A 17943-nucleotide genomic window follows, 5' to 3' on the forward strand; every position below is an offset into this window, starting at 1 on the left:
TCTGTCTATGACTTATCAATGTTTTACAGCTCAAGGATCACCCTTGCTGTAAGACTAGCAGAATTATTTGCTGGAGTTTGTCTTTTTTTCTGTCAGTATAAGCCTGCTCATGTCAGCTATATCAAACAAGGATGTATGATCCCTAAAAGCCCAGTCCTGTGACACCTGCCATTCTTGGCTTCCCTTGGCATATTTGTACCTTCAGTCAACAAAAAAAAAGTACCTTAAATCAGTGTCCCCACTTTTATGTCTTGAGTTTTTGAGTTTGGTGGAACCTTCCATTAACATTCAGACAAATGCCTGTTTCCTCTACAATTTTTTTACTCCATTTACACTCTTCAGACAAGAAAACCTTAATTTTTTTTCTCCACAAGGAGAGAACTCCAGTATAAACCTACTTCTAGCAGCTTTATCAAAATCTCTCAACACTTCAGGCTGAATACCAACTACTCTCTTAATTAAAGCACTGAAATTAATCCTCATCCTCAATCTTCAAAGGATCAAGTAATCCAGCAAATACACAAAGATGACATTAAAAGAAAACATCGAGCAACTTCTTTCCTTGGATTTAATGTGCATTTTTTGTATATCATTTCCTAGGAATTATGAAATCTCTAAGTTCAAGTTGTCAGCATAAATGCAAATAAATTCTACCAGCTAAGCTTTGGGTACTGCCTCTGCAGCACCTCTGTGTAAGATAGCTGCATAGACATAAAATAACAAAAACACAGTTCCACCTTTGACTTAAATTCAGTATTTGCTTTTGTGTTAAGAGAAATAAGAGAATTGCAGGCTGCATGTTTTGTACAGTTCAGCTAAATAATTTCCCTAAGACTAGAGAATATGTAGTTTTTGAGGCAAGACTGACATTGGGCTTTGTTTTGAAGACAAGAGTAGAAAAAAAGAACATTAGATGAATCCCACTGTAATGTAATTTTGTGTTTTATACCTGGTTTGCAAAGGAAATAGACAAATTCTTTAATTTAAAATTTTTATTGCGCCAAAATGTTCCTAAATTTCAATGCAGTTTAACAGATTCTTTCCCCATTGCCAAAGTTCCAGTCTGTACAAAGCATGTGAGTTCTGTGGTGCCCTCCCACCCAAGTGAGAGAGGTTCTGTTGTTATTCCCTGTCACTGTGGCACTGATCACACACAACAGATGGCTACAAAGATTTTATGGCAGTTTAAGAGTCCAGTGGACACAGCATTGCTCTTAAGACACTAATCTTAGTCACAGTACACAAACATTTAGAGAAATGCAGTCGATTTGACTTTGACCTGAACAGCTGCAACACCTAGCCCCAGGATTGAAATTCACATATACTGAATATAGATCCTGTAAAATATCAAAATTAAGTGTATAGTCCCATTTCTACTCAGGTTCTATAGTGTGTAGGCCCCAGAAGTAAAAAGATCTCTTGGCAGTATTGCTGCCATTGGTACCAAAGCAGCTATAAACAGCAAAATTAATTTAACATAGAATTGTATACACTGGATAGATGCGAAAAAAAAATTAAAAACATAAAAATCAAAAAACTCACATGAAATCAAATTTCATTTGTAATCATAATCTCCAGTGCTTATTCTCCTTTTCCAAACTCAAAATGCTCTGTTCAAAACCTAACTAAGCAGCCTCAGCATATCCAAAATGTGCAACAGTGAACACTTTTCAGAGTTCATGCCTGTAAGGATGTTACCAGGAGTCAGGAACGTGCTGTCACCTGTTGCTTCTCAGTAAAACATAGTTTTTCTAAAAATATATAATTTTAGATAATTTCTCTAGGGCTCCTACTGATTTGTATTATATACAGCATCCAAAGTCACCTTGAAGAGGCAGTCTGTTGAAGTCTTGAGCACACGAGTTTATGGGTGATTTAATTTCTTGATACCAAGAAGACTTCAAATTTTGTTTTTATTACCTGCAATGGAAAAATGTTAATAAGAGTGAGTTTTCCATTTATTGCTCCTACCACATTAAGTAATTTCTTGTCTCCTGGGGAGCAGAAAGCCCTACAATGAACCTTGCAGGCAAGCCAGGATTTCAAACCCTGGAACAGACACTACAATGAAACTCTCTCCCCCACCCTGCTTCCCTTAGTGTGCCCCCATGTTCTCTCCATCTGTTCCTCCACTCCCCATTTATCTGCAGGCCTTTTGCACCTTTCCTTGGCACCTTCAGTGGTGTAAGGTCCTGCCAGGTAGCAGCTAAAGAACCAGGGTGCAAAGGGGTCTGGCTGAGCCACTTGTACCCTATGCCCTGTGCAGGAGACACTTCCTGTCACCTCATCAGCAAGAACACGTGAGCTGGTGACAGAAGGAAAATGGCTCTGCTGTCTGACCTGGCATACCACCTATTCCTGCCAGGCTGTAGGGATCTGGCCTGGAAAGTACCCTGGGAATGCCCTATTGATGGCAGCCTCCAACATCTGCTGTGGAACAAGAGACGTCATTCACCTCCCTCAGATGCAGCAGACTGTGCAAGACTCTCATACCTTCCTTGGTTAAGCTTAAGAGGGACAAAAGCTACATCAATCTCACACTTACCTTCTTTTAAAGGTGTTTTTGGAGGAATGTTTTCCTTGCTATCATGCTGGAAAGCTTTGGAAGGATCAAAGCGTTTGATGCCCTGTACTGCACACAGCTGCTCCTGCAGCTGCCTGTTGGTTTGCTTCTCCTTGGCTAACAATGCACGCAGCTTTGACACATCCTAGGCAAAACCAGACTTGGATATTAGATGAAGAACAGGAGAAGAGTCTGCTTCATCATTTACTGAGAGAGCCATTTTGCCTAATGCTAAACATAGAGACAATTATTGGTGGCATTAAAACACAACCCAAACACACAGGTGTAGAGAAACCAGCAGCACGTGCAGGTACTGTGTAACATCACTAAGCGGTATGGCAGTCTGAAACTTTCAGCAGATGATTTATTAAGTCTAGGACCCCCCAAAATGGTAAGGAAAGCCAACCAAGCTAAGACTAAAGGTATTTATTTGTACTGCTGATCCCTCTGTATGTTGTAAATTCAGTCAAAAATAAAACGCTTGGCATTTCTGGAGTCTGGTGGTTTATTGTAATCTGCTTCATGCAGAGAATTTAAAAACTAAGAAATAAGTAGCTTGCAGGACTAATATGTAAATATTTAGAGTAACTAACAAACATTAGTAATGTGCAGATTTATAGTTTTTCATTTCACAAACCTGCTTCAGGTGGACATTGTCTTCCTTCAGCTTCATAACATGCTTGATTTTTTGCTTCATGTTCTGGTGGCCAAGTAGTTTAGCATATGCATCACTCAGTTTATTCAGTTGTTCTTGGGCTGCCCCATGCTCCTCTAGGAGAGCATTCTTCTCTGCTTCAAAAGCATCTAGTTGTTGCTGAAATAAATGTCAACATCTTAGAAATCTTTCAACTAAGCACAACTTTTTACTGAACTGAAATCTACTAAGGAAGATTAGTTTGGGAAAGGGAATAGCTGGCTCATTGGATAGCAACTTAGGAAACCACTGCAGAATAAATGCCTTAGAATGGGAAGCAGCATATTTACTTCTCAAGAGTAGAACCTGAGCCAAGAGCAAAAGTCTTATGTCAACAGATACTAACAAACACCTACTTCACAACACACCTGAAAAGGCTTAACTTTGTTATGTAAATCTTCATACAGTTTACGCCAGGTCTGGATCTCTTTCTTTAAGGTAGAGGTCACATCTTCACTTATGGTTTTCCTAAAAAGCAAGGAGCAGAGCTTTGTTATGTTCCTTGTTAGCTCTCAGCACTTCTTCCCAATAAAACTTGGCTATGTCATCATATGCAGTTTAAGTTTGAGAAAGTCACCTTGATCTTTCTGCTTCAAGTTCTCTTTTCAGATCTTCAGTTTGCTCCTCGAGTTTCTCCTGAAGTTTAGTCATTTGTGCAAGGCAAGACTCTTTTGTTCTCTCTGTTTCTGCTTCTTTTAGTGCAAGCTTGGTCTGGACTTCTAAAAGCATCCTGAGGAAGATACCATAATTTCTTAATGAGCCCTTGATTTTTTACTTCTTTTTTCCACTACACTGAATCTAAAACCCACAAGTAACCACAGTTGAAAAGTTAGTAGAACTGAATAAAGGTTTACATAAAAAGTGCTACAAAGAAAACAGAAGTACAGAAGGCAATTAAGTTTAAGATGAACAACATTTTTACCTTTTCCTATAAGGATGCAAGCAGTCCTTTTGAAGCAAAGAAAGATTATGTTGCTCATTTAAGGTTGTTCAAGTCAACAGCTTTCAGCAGGGATGGTTTAGTAGTTAAGCTTTACATGGAGAGATTTGCTCAAGCAGGAACTAATCAAGACTGTTCAGTGTGGATGTATGCAAGACTTCAAAAACCCTACACCCAAAAGCACTGACGCCCTCTACAGCCCCAGCTGTTTGCTCCATCCCTTCCCTGCCACCTCAGCCAGGAAACAGCTCTTCAGTTTTTCTTTTACCAGCTCTAATGAAAACTGGAGACATTAAACAGGTGGGAGGAAAGAAAGGGCAGCATCTTAACCAGCACAGAACCATAGAGAACATGGATCACTAAACTGCTGTTAGACAGTCAGCAGCATGTTCTCAGCTACTGGCCTAATCCAGCTTCTTGGGTGTTGTTTCTCATCAGCTGCACTGTGGTGCCTCATATTAGGCAGAGAGAGGACCTCAGTTTATACCATCACAGTGTGGCAACTCATGGATGATTAACTGGCATCTGCTTGTGAGCAGAATTTGAGGTGACATCATTCAGACTGGAGTGGCAGAGAGTGAGTTCTGCATTAAGTATTTCTTTGTCACCCCTGGGGATCTCATTTGCAGAACAACCACTGTAACTGATATTTCTGGAAGAGACAATATTCCTAGATATTTCAGTCAAGTATTTTCCTTTTCCTCTATGTTCCACATATAAACAAAAGTCAAAATAACTGATTGGACAGACCAGTTTTCTAATGCATATAAACTTAATGATTCTTGTCTAGCATTATTTTCAACTTTCTGGACTGGGAAAAAAAAAGAAACTTCAGCTTACACCAAATACTGATCTGACCTTTAGAACATCACATGAGGTTCTAGTTAGAAAGGCAAGCCTCAGTTTGCATTCTTTAGCTTAAGAAAAAGTCTGTCTGTGTAGTACCTTGCATATTCTTCATTTGCTTTGTTTTTAGTGCATTCTGCTTCTTGAAGCAACTGCAGATTCTCTTGGCCTACTTTTTTCAGGCTGGCAACTTCTTCTCGCAGAGAGGAATTCTCCAGTTTAAAACTGCAAATTTCTTCAGCTGATGCTTTCTTGTAGCTGGTATTACAGTACAAATAAGAAAAACCTTGTTACTTCAGGCAAAATACAGATGGAAATGTTCACACCTTACAAGAGCAATACAAGCTTGTGCTAGCAAGTATCAAAGATTTTATAACCTGAAGATATGGCAGTGTACAGGCATACAAAAGGTAAGAAAGAAACCACAACTCCACAACAGCTCCATAGAGCCATAAGCAGTAACACTATGACAAACTCTGGGATACAGCTATTACTATATTTTGTAGGTATTTTAAAACATAAAGGACTTACTCCCTCTGAAACTTATTTTAAACAGTAAAGCACCTACTGTCTGTAGTTAGCATTGGCAAATATCCTACAGGATCCTTCATGGGTGACACACATACCTAGTAATAACAGTATTTTTATATACTTTCTACACCTGAATATGTAAAGGTAAAAGAATTACGTAACTGTAGGAAACTACTTTCAATGCAAATTTTGAGTCTATATAGGTCTTGTGGCAAGATATTGCATTGTCAAGAACACCATCACTAGTTACAAATCTCTTTGTGATTCAAGACCACTGAACTCCTCCAACTGGTTACATTTTGGAAGAAGAAATATCCAACTTCTTGAACTAGATAGTGATACTGTGTCACTATACTAGCCTAGTACTCAAGAAATAAATTCTTAATGCCACCAAACACCATCACAAAATCCTCTGCTCAAATGCCATGCCAACACTCACACGTGGCACATAAATGAACAGTAGATTTTATTGTCATCTTAGAGATAATGCCTGTCCTATACATTAATAAAACCTAAATACCTTTCAAAGTCAGCTATAATCTTTGCAAGTTCCTGCAGCGTATTGCTGTGCTCTTCTTGGATTTTCAATACAGCACTGCTATGCACTGCCTTGATTTGCTCCAACTCTGCATTCTTCCTGAAATAAAAAATCTGCATTGCACTCTGGAGAGAAGCATGTGTGAACGCATCACCAAATGCTGCTATCAGTTACAGAAAGCTTGAAGCAGCAGCAATAAATTAATTGTGACAAACTAGTAATTTCTTACATACTAAAGCACAATCTTCATAACAGGTGTTACTAAGGATTGGCCCCGCCCCTTATTTTCCAAGGGAGCTATAGAATAGACTGAAGACCTAATAGTAAACTTAAACAAGAAACAACTGGCTTGAAAATATTTTTGTCATAGCCTTCTCCAGGACAGAAATAGCCAGTACAACATGCACAGATCTTATCCAGCACAGCAAAGTCAGAGCACTACAATACCAGCCTTTCAAGCAAATCCCAACTGGCTTTTTTTGTTTTAAATTACAGCAATGTAAAACTGACTCAAATTACTATTGATACTGACTCAAGTTACTAGTGCTAGAGATTAGATCTCATCACTATCAATAATCAACAATCCACAAGAAATAACTTCAGATCTGCTCAGGTCTCTAAAACCTGAATTGGGCTCAGAAGCTCTGCTTACACTACTAATTTAATATTTTTCCTTTCAAAGCTTGAATCAGAAAGTTTCTTTCACAAACCCTTTCAACTCTTCTTCCATCTGTGCGAGTTCAAGACCTTGAGATTTGATTTCTTGTTCCAGTCGCTTCACCAACTTTTCAGCTTTCTTCTCCTTTGCATGCAATTTATTCAGCTCCTTCATGGTACCATTCAGCTCTTCTTCCAGAAGATGTCTCTCATTTGTTACTTCATCTTCAAACTCCAGTAACTTCTGCTGCATTGATGCAGATGACTCCTGCATGCCAGAGTACCACAGATTTTAAAACTACCAGTACTTCCTAGGTAGTTAAGAGCTAATTTGCAGTGTTTAAGTTTCGAATCTATGGGAAGAACCAAAACCCCCATCCCACCAGGAATGGTTCTTAGACCTATTAGATTACATAAGCTTCTGCAGGCCTGTATCCACTCTGCCATATTAATGATAACTTAATCTGTGGAATGCATATCTAATGTGCAAACAACAATTTTTAGTGCCAGTCCTTCGGATTGCAATTTATTTTTAGACTAATTCGTAGCCTGTATTTACCTTCTCTTGCTGCAGCTGAGAGATGACCTCCTCATGTTTCTGAAGGAGTTTTTGGTGTTCTTTTTCCACCAAATCAATTTTTTTTTTCAGGGCTTCTATTTCAGCATTCATACTCAGGAGCTGTCCTTTGGCCTCAGACACCTCTTTCTCTGCATAGAAAAATTTCCAATATAACAAATTCCCTTTTCTATATTCAAATAGCTACAACATATTAATCATAATACTTCCATTCTATCTTCATTATTTCCTTGCCTAACTACCAAAAACACAAAGAAAACCCCCCACAGAACAAATCCATACCTACAACCCATCTGGAAACTCCTCAAAATTGGCTCAGGGTAACCACTTTAAAATCATTTTAACAGTAGGAGTGTTTGGACCAAGCAATTGGCCTTCACCAGAAGAGCAGGGAAAAGCAACTACACAAGTTCCCCAAAGCTTCTTCCACAAGCTAGCACACAGAAGGCAGCTGGTACAGAAAAGTGAGTACATGTCTCAGATGGCAGTTGCTAGAGTTGGGAGAGGAGGAGTAAGGAGGTGAAGAAGGATCCTTGCCACATTCCCAGCACCTCAGTGAATCTGTGAACAAGCTGCTAACAGTGAATTCACACAATGTTATACTGCTTCTCAGTGAAGAGTAAGGAGCAAGAACTTCTTAGTGTTCACTTTTTCAGATTAAAGCCACTCCTACAATTTTCATTGTATACTATGCACCCAAGTCACCCTCCATGGAAACACCAATTCAGACTTAAAAGATGTCAGATGTGATTTCCCTGTTGTTAAAAACATGCCTTGGTGTTTCCAGCTGGAGCTCAGAGACTTGACTTCTCATTTAGAAGAAAACAGTCTGAATTGACAGTTCAGAAAACACCTATTTGAGGTGCTTTAATACCTGGGAGTGATCCCACATACGGAACAGTGTACAAGAACTTACAACTACCTTTCTCTTGTTGAAGCAACTGACACCTCTCATTAAGTTCTTTCATCAGTTTACATGACTCTTCCTCTTTTGCTTTGAGGGTATTCCTCAGGATCTCAATATCTTGGTCTTTCTTACTCAGTGTCTCCTCCATCTGAGCAACTTCTAGTTTGTATTTCTCTGCTGTTTCTGCAACACTACTGTAGAAGAAAATTCAGGCACTTGTTACCACTAAGTTTTGTATGTAAGCTTACACATCAACACAAAGGAAAATGCTTAGGACTGTTGGTTTTCAAGAGGAAAACTGCCTTCTTGACAATAATTTGTTGTTACCTGAGCTCTGTAATATATTCCAAGAGTTTTTCAGTGTCAGACTTTTCTTCAACTTTCTCTCTCTCAGTAGCAGACCTAAAATCAGACAGTTTTTATGACAGATGTATTTTAAAAAAATCCAGAGTTCAGTAGTAACACATACTTTTCATCTCCCAGGTTGGCTGAAAAACTGATATTGGCTCTAAGAGGTGATTCTACCCCTTTTTCATCCCTGTTCCACATAGTCTTCTCATTGTAGTAAAGATGCTAAGCCACATTTTGCCACAAGCAATACACCACAAACACAATAATGCATTAACATAAGGCAGTTTTTTTAGCAAATCAGCATCTCCTCCCTTTATGACCTGCACTACCTGCATTATTACCTTTGTGTATTTTCACAGCCAAGTTTGTTCTGCAGTGCCAGTTGTGCCAATTCTGACATTGAACATGGCTGGAAGTTCATCTCAGGTCACTATCCTCAGCAACAGGCTGCACGTTAGTGCACTGTTCCTGTGCAGCACATGACATTTTTTGGGCAGAATAGAAAGTGCTGAGTTAGAACCCACTCTCTATCTACTTAGAGCTGCTGAAACTAAGACTCTGCAGTTGCCTTTCTTCAGAGCACGTGTCTGCACCAAAGCAGCTCTGAAGGCACCACAATGGCTCTTTAGTGCACTTCTCTGGAGAACATGAATGTGTTCATCAAATCCAAGCCAAATGCCTGCTGAATTAGGACTTCAGCTCCTGCTCTAATGCTTTTCTATTCTTGCTTATTCCTGACTTAGTAGTCTAAAGGGCCAGAAATATCCCATCCATACAAATGTCCTCCTCCAACCTGAACAACAATTCTTTTCTAATGACCTATGTCTGCCCTCCCCAGCCCATACCCAAGAAAACCCCACCCACCACACTGGAAGACAAAAGCTTGACATGATACAGTTTGTATTTTGAAAATTGATACAATAGGTACACTAGAGAAACACTAGTGTATCTAGTGTTTCTCTAGATACACTAGAGAAACAATGTTTCTAGTGGTTGTTTTATCAAACCACAGCAGTTGTTAGAACTTCATTCCACTGTATTTATTCCAAACACTGATAATGTCTGTTTCTTCTCAGTAGGGAGACAGCCTTGATTTTGGTTACTACAAAGGATAAGCATGGAAACACAGCCAGGTCATATCATATCATGTAATTATCTTCCTAGCACTTACAATTTTTCTTCTAACTGTGCTACTTTTCCTTTTGAATGCTCTAGATTCCTTTGCACTTCCTGCAGCTTCATTTCCATGTTTTCCTGCTTTGCCAGTGCACTCTGAAAAAAACCAAAATGCACCATATTAACATTAAAATGAGACTTAGTAAATAAAAAGGCATTGTGGGAGACAGTGGTGAAATAAAATTTAATCATCACTCCTGTTTAATGATAGCACCAGCTGTTATGCTAAATGTGATTGCAAGTATCCCTCTGTAAAGATATCAGCCACTTGTTGAACAACAACCACCACCAAGAGCTTCAAACTATACTGAGGATCACTGGCTTTATTCCTGAGCGGCTCAGAATTAATGTCCTGTACAAATGGTCATACCTTTTCCTTAGCATCCCTCATGTTTCTGAGCTTCATCAATTCCATGCACAAGCTGCTCATTTTCTTCTGCACACCATCTTCAGACAGCTGGTTAGAAAAGAAGATAAAACCACTAAGTGTAAGTCCTTTCTATGAATTGCTGTTCACACAACCCTTTCCAAGTGTTCCCCTCCTACTCTGTTTAGACAGGAGGGCACAAGATCCCAAACCAGACATGCTTTACATTAGAACACCTGCTGATCAGCAAGTAAATCTTCCTCTTGCACAGGAAGCTCAATAACAGCAAAGACAAAGCCAAGATGCATTTATTTGTCTGAATACCTTTGACTTTAGTAGCTCATTGCTTCTTGTTAGCTCCAGAAGTTGTTTCTTCAGGCATGCAACATTTGCTGAAAGAGAGGTTTTCTCCTGAACTGCAGCACTCAGCTTTGCTTCCATCTTTACAAGATCTTCATCCAGAGCATGAAGTTTTTTGTCCTGCTCTCCACGTTCTCTCACTAATGCACGAATCTAAAACATGAGGTATTTTCTTTATTTCCTACTAACATTAGTTTAGGCAAGTAAACCACAGGCATAGGTATCCAAACTGTATTTACTTTCATTCAGAACATGTATCTGCAACTCTTATTCACAGGAAAGAAATCACAGAATTACCACAATTCCCCATTATCACACACCATACAATAGGAACATTTCATCTGACTTATTTTATGCTTCCAAGCCAGTACAAAATGTTAAAATTAAAATAGTCTTAGGTTTAATGGGCAACAGAAGCCAACTCTGTTTTTTGGCTGTGAGAGACAAAAAGGCAGAATGTGACATTGAGACACGAGGCACCAATTACCACACTGAAGTCTATTGATACAGTCTAGAGTGCCTCTTAAGCATTAAAAGTATGACAATTAGTGAGCAAAAATTTTAGCTAGAGATTGTTCAATAAAACAGAACCTTTTTGAGGTAGCCAACAGAATTCTGTTTTTGAAAAGACTGACAGAATAGTCATTCACAATCAGCAGGAAATAATGCAATTCCATGAGCTTTGTACATCCATAATATCTGATATCAATCCTTCTTTTGCAGAGCTGTTTGTAAACTGCTTGTGCATTGTCTGATGCAAAAGAGGCCAATTCTATCAGCTGGTATTTTTTATTATTGTAAGTGGGAGGAGACATGACAGGATTTCACTCACACCATGGATTCATACCTCCTTCTCCAGTGCCTTCTGTTTCTTTTTCTCTTTCAGAAGCAGAACATCTTTTTTAGTCTTCACAATCCCATTAGCTGGCTTTGGAAGAGAGACATGTTAGAAATCTCTAACTTCATAGCAGCTGAACACAATTAAATACAAGAGTGGTGCTACATAGAGACAATACTACAAAGTCACACACCAAATAAAGAGTAAACCTTTGTCTCTCCCAGACAGGGCAGAAAAATATCAGGTTGGGATGGGGCTTACCCTTGTACTTTCTCATCAGCATTACTCTGAAGGGACAGTTCATAACCACAGGGACAGGAAGATTAACAAAGCTAGAGACTTTAGCACCCCTAAGCGCCATAAAAACATTTTAATATCTTCACCTCAGGTTTCTTTGCAGGATTTCATCCTACATCATCAATACTCATGAACCTAATTAGGACATCAGGGCTGTAATATTTCAGCCTGTTAAGCTATTAATCTTGAAATCCATATCCTTACATAGGACATTGGGAACCTGCACATGCAGTACCATCCCCTCCCTGTTTCATTCACCACCAGGTTTCCATTGTGCCTTGCCCAGCCCCTGAGAGCAGGAACACCATCTCCTTAAAAAGGAGTCACACCATACTTACATGGTGAGCAAGAGGAAAAGAACAAGAGTGTAGCACCAAAAATAACAAGCTGCTCTGCAGTCCCAATTTAATTATCACATGACTCCCAAGGATGCAGCAGTTTCATTTTTCCTGCTTAGGTCTTAAGGAGCACAGATAAAACAATATGTTCCATAGTTCACTTGGGTAGATTAATGACAATTGTATGGAGAGGCTGCATTATTCAAGCAGTCAGAGAGATTTAGCTGGGATTTAACAGCTACAGACACCACAGCAGAGTCTTACTGTTGATCCAAGAGATGAGAGTCTCCTCGCAGTTACTGGGGTGGGTGCACTCTTCTCACTGCTCAGATTGGTCTCACCTGCAGAAGGAAGTAGAAGGGAATGGTGAAGAAGAGGGTGTGCATGCACACAGTGAGACAAATGCAACAAAACTACACGAGGTTAATTGTGTACAAAAGACAACATTCCACCTGTTTGTTAGAGTATCAACTTCACAACTCAACACCAGCTACTTTTTTATTGCAATCAGCCAGTTCAATATTGCTCATCTGGGTACTTGACAAAGTTTAGAGAGAGACTACCAGGTGACAGCTTTGATATTTCCACTTCTGCCAAGTTTCCCTGCCATGATCCAGATCCATAATGTCAGTTTTGAACTGAGGGATGCTTAAGATATTAAAAATGCATTAAAATATCTCTAAACTCTAGGTTAATAAGTAGTTTATTAGACCTCCAGAGCCCCCCCCAAATTAGTAGAAGTCCCATACAAAGCTATTTTTGGAAGATTCCAATAGATGTTTTTACAGCTGCTCCTTTGAGCTGGAAGGTAGGCAATGAGTCTCTGCAAGAGAAACCAAATTCTGAGCAGCAGAGCAGTAACAGCATTAACAATTGCAGCATCTAAAGATATCTTATCGTTGTGTTCTGTGCGAATTTTACTTACTCTTCTGTTTCCTAACCCCTTGGCATGCTTCAGAGGACAGCAAACTTCCCACTCCACCTGATGGCTTAACGTTACAGGATCCTTGCAGGGGAGTACGTGCTAAAAATGAGATTTCCAGAACAATGAAGGCAAATGACAGGGTTTTCAGATTCGACGAGACTGATAACACATCTAGGGTAAACCTACGGCCAAAATCTCACTGTGGGAGACTCGTCCATCACCAAACGCTTTCGCTAGCAATGCCTCAGCCGTGACAAGCTCTGCATGCTCCTCTTACAGCGCTGTACTACGGAGCCAGAAGCCAGCAAGGCTTGGCACCGCTTTAGTTACTACGGACATTATACACGTTCATGGCTGTATTCGGCAGCCAGGGCTAGACACGAAGTCGGGACCTTCTACCTTAGAAGGGGACCCCTGCGAGAACTAAGAGAGCCCCCAGGCACCGCGCTCTGGGTTGCTGCTCACAGGAAGGGACACCCTGAGGCCGGCCCCGGCCCTCGGTCCCCGCCGAAGGGCTCCCCGCTCCCCCCGTGCCCCCTCCTCACGTACCGGCGCTGCCATCGCGGGGCAGGGGGCGGCGGAGCGGCGCGCGCGCGGAGGCCATGAAGGCGCTGGGACCCCGCAGCCCGGCGTTCAAAGGGGCCAACGGCCGCGGCGCGCCCCGGCCAGCCAATCAGCTGCCGCCGCCCCGCCCGCCTCGGCCAATCGGAGCGCCCGGCGTTGGGCACGCGCGCTGCGGGCCTGCCGAGGGGCGTGGCCGGCGGTGCGCGTGCGCGGGGCGGGCACGGGCAGCGGGCCGAGAGCGCGGAGCGGTGCGGAGCTCACTCACTCAGTGTGTGTGTGGGGCTCGGTGCGGATCGGTGCGGATCGCGGAGCCGAGCGCTGCCGCCGGTGTCCCATGTCGGCTCCGTTCGAGGAGCGCAGCGGGGTGGTGCCCTGCGCGACGCCCTGGGGCCGCTGGTACCAGACGCTGGAGGAGGTGTTCATCGAGGTGCGCGTCCCGCCGGGCACCCGCGCCAAGGACGTGCGCTGCAGCCTGCGGAGCCGGCACATCGCCCTGGCCGTGGGCGGGCAGGAGCTGCTGCAGGTACCGCGGGCAGCCCGGGCAGCGCGCTGCGGCCCGCCCGACGCGTAGGCCGCGGGGCGCCGGGGGAGCACGGGCTCAGCTGGGTTATAAAATACCTGAGATCACCGAGTACAGCCTGAGACCCAGCACTGTGTCAGCCGGGCTTTCCTTAAACACCTCCCGGGACTGTGACTGTGCCTGTGCCACCTCTCTGGGAGCCGAGGTCTACTCACACTCTCTGTGAAATGCCTTCCTCATATCCGATGCTTGTCTAGTTACATTTTCTGTGAAATTTCTTCCTGATGTCCAACCCAGCCCTGCCCTGGCACAGCCCAGACTGTGTCCTCATGTGCTGTCGCCTGGGAGAAGGGTGGCACACCCGTGCCGCCTCTCTGTTCTTTATCACAGGTTTGATACATTAAAAATGACATTCATTGGAAACAGTTTTGTTCACTTGCACGCGGTTTTACAGATGGTGCCTGTCCTCCAGTACATGGAAAGAGCTGGAGAGGGGCTTCTTACAAGCCATATAGTGATGGGACAAGGGGGAAGGGCTTTAAACTGTCAGAAGACGGTGTTATATTGGATATTAGGAAGAAATAGTTTCCTGTGAGGGTGAGGAGGCCCTGGCACAGGGTGCCCAGAGGAACTGTGGATGATGCCCCATCCCTGGAAGTGTTCAAGGCCAGGTTGGACAGGGCTTGGAGCAATCTGGGATAGTGGAAAGTGTCCCAGCCCATGGCAGGGAGCTGGAATCAGATAAACTTTAAGGTCCCTTTCACTCCAATCCATTCTGTGATTCTATGAAAATAACAATACAAATTCACATGGATTTTGATGTGACTGTGGACAGCATTTCAGTGTGCAGCTTCAATTGCTCCAGAAGGCCAAAAAAAACCCCCAAAAAACCCCCAACCAACCAAACAAAAAAAACCCCAAAAACAAAAAACCCACAACCAAAAAAACCAACCAACAGCAAAAAACCAACCTAAAGACAGATTTACTTTCATATTGATAATGAACTGCTTATGCTATCTGTATCCTGTGCCAGAGCTAGATGTTACTCCTGACAAAAACCCTTGCATTTTCATGACAAGATTATTAAAAACAGCATTTCCTGCCAAGAAACACAAGCCTTTGCAATGAGTCCAGATACTAAAACAAGGTATTTAATGCTTCAATTAAAAAATAATTGTGTAATAAGCAATAATTCTTTGACAGGCTACATGCAAGTGTATACTTGTAGGGCCAGATCACCCTATTTATTTTCAGCAGAATACAAGGTGGTTAAGTTGTGAGTAAAACTTCATAACTCAATGTGAACTGGATGCTGAAAAGATTTTACTGATTTGTAATATTGTACCTGTCTTTTGCAGGGTAAACTTTTTGACTCTACAGTAACTGATGAAGGAACGTGGACCTTAGGTAATAATCTACATCTGAAGTGACAATATAGAGACAGTAAAACTTTCCAGTAGACACTGCAGAATAATTTACCCTCTCTTTATTAATGGGAAAGATTACTTTCTTCCCATAGCTTTGTAAAAAGGCAAAGTCATTATTGCTGCATTAAGGAACTGAGGTTTTACAAAAACACTTGAGACTAAGGTTAATGAGAAAATGCCACATCCTGGAAGGTGCTGATCAATGGATTGCAAACATTTCCATATAGTGAGAAGTTTTTTGCAAACCTTCACTTAAAGGTAAACAGTTATGGTACAGCTGTGTGGTCTATGACTCTCCATAATTAGTACTTTTTATGCATTACATTTTTTGAATGAATGACAAAATCTACAGTCCAAGAGAGTCAGAAAGAAATTTTAAAATCACACTAAGGTTCCTACATATAATGAGGAAGAAAAGCATATTGGGCCATATATCATAAATACTGTAAAGTATTCTGAATATTTTGGGGTTTGGCAATCATATTTGTGGACTGTGCCCGCTGAGTGTTTTCCTATGAAGGGTTTTCTTTTCCATTCAATATTTATATTAAATATTTATTGATAATTTAGGAATTTAAGCCATTAAAATGTACAGTGTTAATACACATTGTGAAGTGAAGCCCAGTCTTTATCAGTACACAAATAATCTTCAAAATACACTGCTAACGCTGTATTTATTCACTTCAGTAGAACTCAACACCCTGCACTGCAAATTTATTTTGAAACATACTTTCAGTATATTCTCTGTGGCCATACACACCATCTGTTCATATGTTGCTAAAACTTTATTCTGGCTTTTGTTGGTAATAACTCTCTGTAAAGCCTGACCTTAAATTTTTCATTATTGCCTTAGCAGAGTTGTCTATATGAGTAGATTAAATCTTTGTTGTGAAGATCTCCAAGGGGTTACTTTATGTTTGCAATAGAAGTACTTATGAACTGTGTTTAATCCCTTAAAACAGCTTCAGCATCTTACAGGCCAGAAGGGGAGAGATGACAGTACAGGCTGTCTTTGCCTCAGCCTTTTTTTTCTTGTTAATGTTTATTTATCAAGAACTAGGTTGGCATTGGCATTAAGAATTTAAATTACTTCATAGCTTGTGCTTGTTTATGTTGAATTCACCAAACCAAGAAAAGAACCAGCACATAGGACTGAGTTTAAAGGTTACTCTATGTGTTTTCATTCAACAGAAGACAGGCAGCTGATACGAATTGTTCTGATGAAGACAAATAGAGATGCTGGAAATTGTTGGACATCTCTGTTAGAAAATGAATATGCTGCTGATCCTTGGGTACAGGACCAGATGCAAAGGAAACTTACACTGGAGCGATTCCAAAGAGAAGTAAGTTAAAGCACCATAATCACTCCTTATATGTTTTGTTAGCACACAGAGGTTATGGCCAGGAAAGTTGAGCAAATGCCATGGAAATATATGCTTTAGTTCAATATCTATAAAATGCTTACAAGGTTTTATCACTGTGCTTTGAAGAGGTTATTCTGTCTGCAGGGTTTGTGATAAGTTCAGGTGAGTTTGGAGGTGCTGTTGCTGTTTTAGTAATTGCATCTTCCTAACAACTTTTCACTTGTTAGGCTACACACAACTTCTGTTATTATCTAGAATTGTTTATAATGTAAGATGGAGTGCAATAGTTCACTGGAAAAGACATTCCTTGCACTTTTACTAAAATTGCCTAAATTGTTTTGCTGTACCTTTGGCACACAACCATTCCTGTACATGTCTGCAGAGGTGTAGAATTACAACATTTTATGAACCAGCTGAATCAGCAGGCTATGTCCTGCAGCAGAGACCAAGCAGAACCTTGTTATCCATCCTTAGATTTTCAAAAGGCAGTTTCAAAGGATACCAAAAGCCAGATCTCTTTCTTAAACTTTCCTTAATTTTTTTTTTCTGGCAGATTTGACTACTTGCTAAGTCAAGAACAGCATTATAAAGTCACTTCAGCAGTAGGCAACCAAACTATGACAATTCAGTTTGTTGATGCATGTTCCAAGAATTTCAGTGCTGTGATAAATGTATGGCAAGTTGATTGTTACATGTTCTTATTACAATGGCAGAATATTAACAAAAAGCAATTTTTTTTTTCTTTGTGGGTGTCTGGGATTTTTTAAAGCATTTTTATTTTAAATAATTTGCTTACTAACCAATTTTTAATTTTACTTCCATCAGAACCCTGGGTTTGACTTCAGTGGGGCAGAAATTTCTGGAAACTACAGCAAAGGAGGACCAGACTTTTCTAGTCTTGAAAAGTGAACTTTTTATATGTGACCCTTTAGACAAATTACATGTTACAGTTAAGGACTGGAATCATGTAACTGTTGAAGACTTCAGTGATCTCTTCAATGGATTGTTGTCAAAAGTAATCACTTCAGTGAAGAGAAAGAAGATCTTTTCCAGCAGACTGAAGACAAAATGTTACCAGCTGATTTATAAGCTGTGATAACTTTATGATACCAAGGCACAACCTATAGAGAAAGGTGTACATAAAAAAGTAACGTCTTTAAGCA

General features: G+C 40.8%; 2 protein-coding genes across 3 annotated transcripts; one reads left to right on the top strand and one right to left on the bottom strand.

Annotated features, from left to right (window-relative positions):
• Nucleotides 1-977: 977 nt before the first annotated feature.
• HMMR (hyaluronan mediated motility receptor) lies at nt 978-13556 on the bottom strand. 2 transcript variants are annotated; one of them, XM_030957611.1, is made up of 18 exons: nt 13455-13556; nt 12906-13004; nt 12245-12321; nt 11355-11435; nt 10472-10660; nt 10151-10237; nt 9776-9876; nt 8581-8655; nt 8269-8447; nt 7329-7477; nt 6823-7037; nt 6095-6211; nt 5143-5301; nt 3835-3987; nt 3626-3725; nt 3201-3377; nt 2546-2708; nt 978-1920 (listed from the first exon to the last, which is right to left on the bottom strand). In XM_030957611.1, exons 1-18 carry the CDS (start codon nt 13507-13509, stop codon nt 1901-1903), a joined length of 2196 nt encoding a protein of 731 aa, XP_030813471.1. In that variant the 5' UTR covers nt 13510-13556; the 3' UTR covers nt 978-1900. The 2 variants fall into 2 exon arrangements, with proteins under 2 accessions (XP_030813471.1, XP_030813472.1); XM_030957612.1 differs by lacking the exon at nt 12906-13004 and having other exon boundaries at nt 13455-13555.
• Nucleotides 13557-13660: 104 nt separating this feature from the next.
• Nucleotides 13661-17943, top strand: NUDCD2 (NudC domain containing 2). Its single transcript, XM_030957613.1, has 4 exons — nt 13661-13992; nt 15348-15396; nt 16608-16759; nt 17606-17943. Exons 1-4 carry the CDS (start codon nt 13804-13806, stop codon nt 17687-17689), a joined length of 474 nt encoding a protein of 157 aa, XP_030813473.1. The 5' UTR covers nt 13661-13803; the 3' UTR covers nt 17690-17943.

This window comes from Camarhynchus parvulus, chromosome 13, assembly GCF_901933205.1.
Source record: "Camarhynchus parvulus chromosome 13, STF_HiC, whole genome shotgun sequence".
In the NCBI taxonomy this organism is placed as follows: domain Eukaryota; kingdom Metazoa; phylum Chordata; class Aves; order Passeriformes; family Thraupidae; genus Camarhynchus; species Camarhynchus parvulus.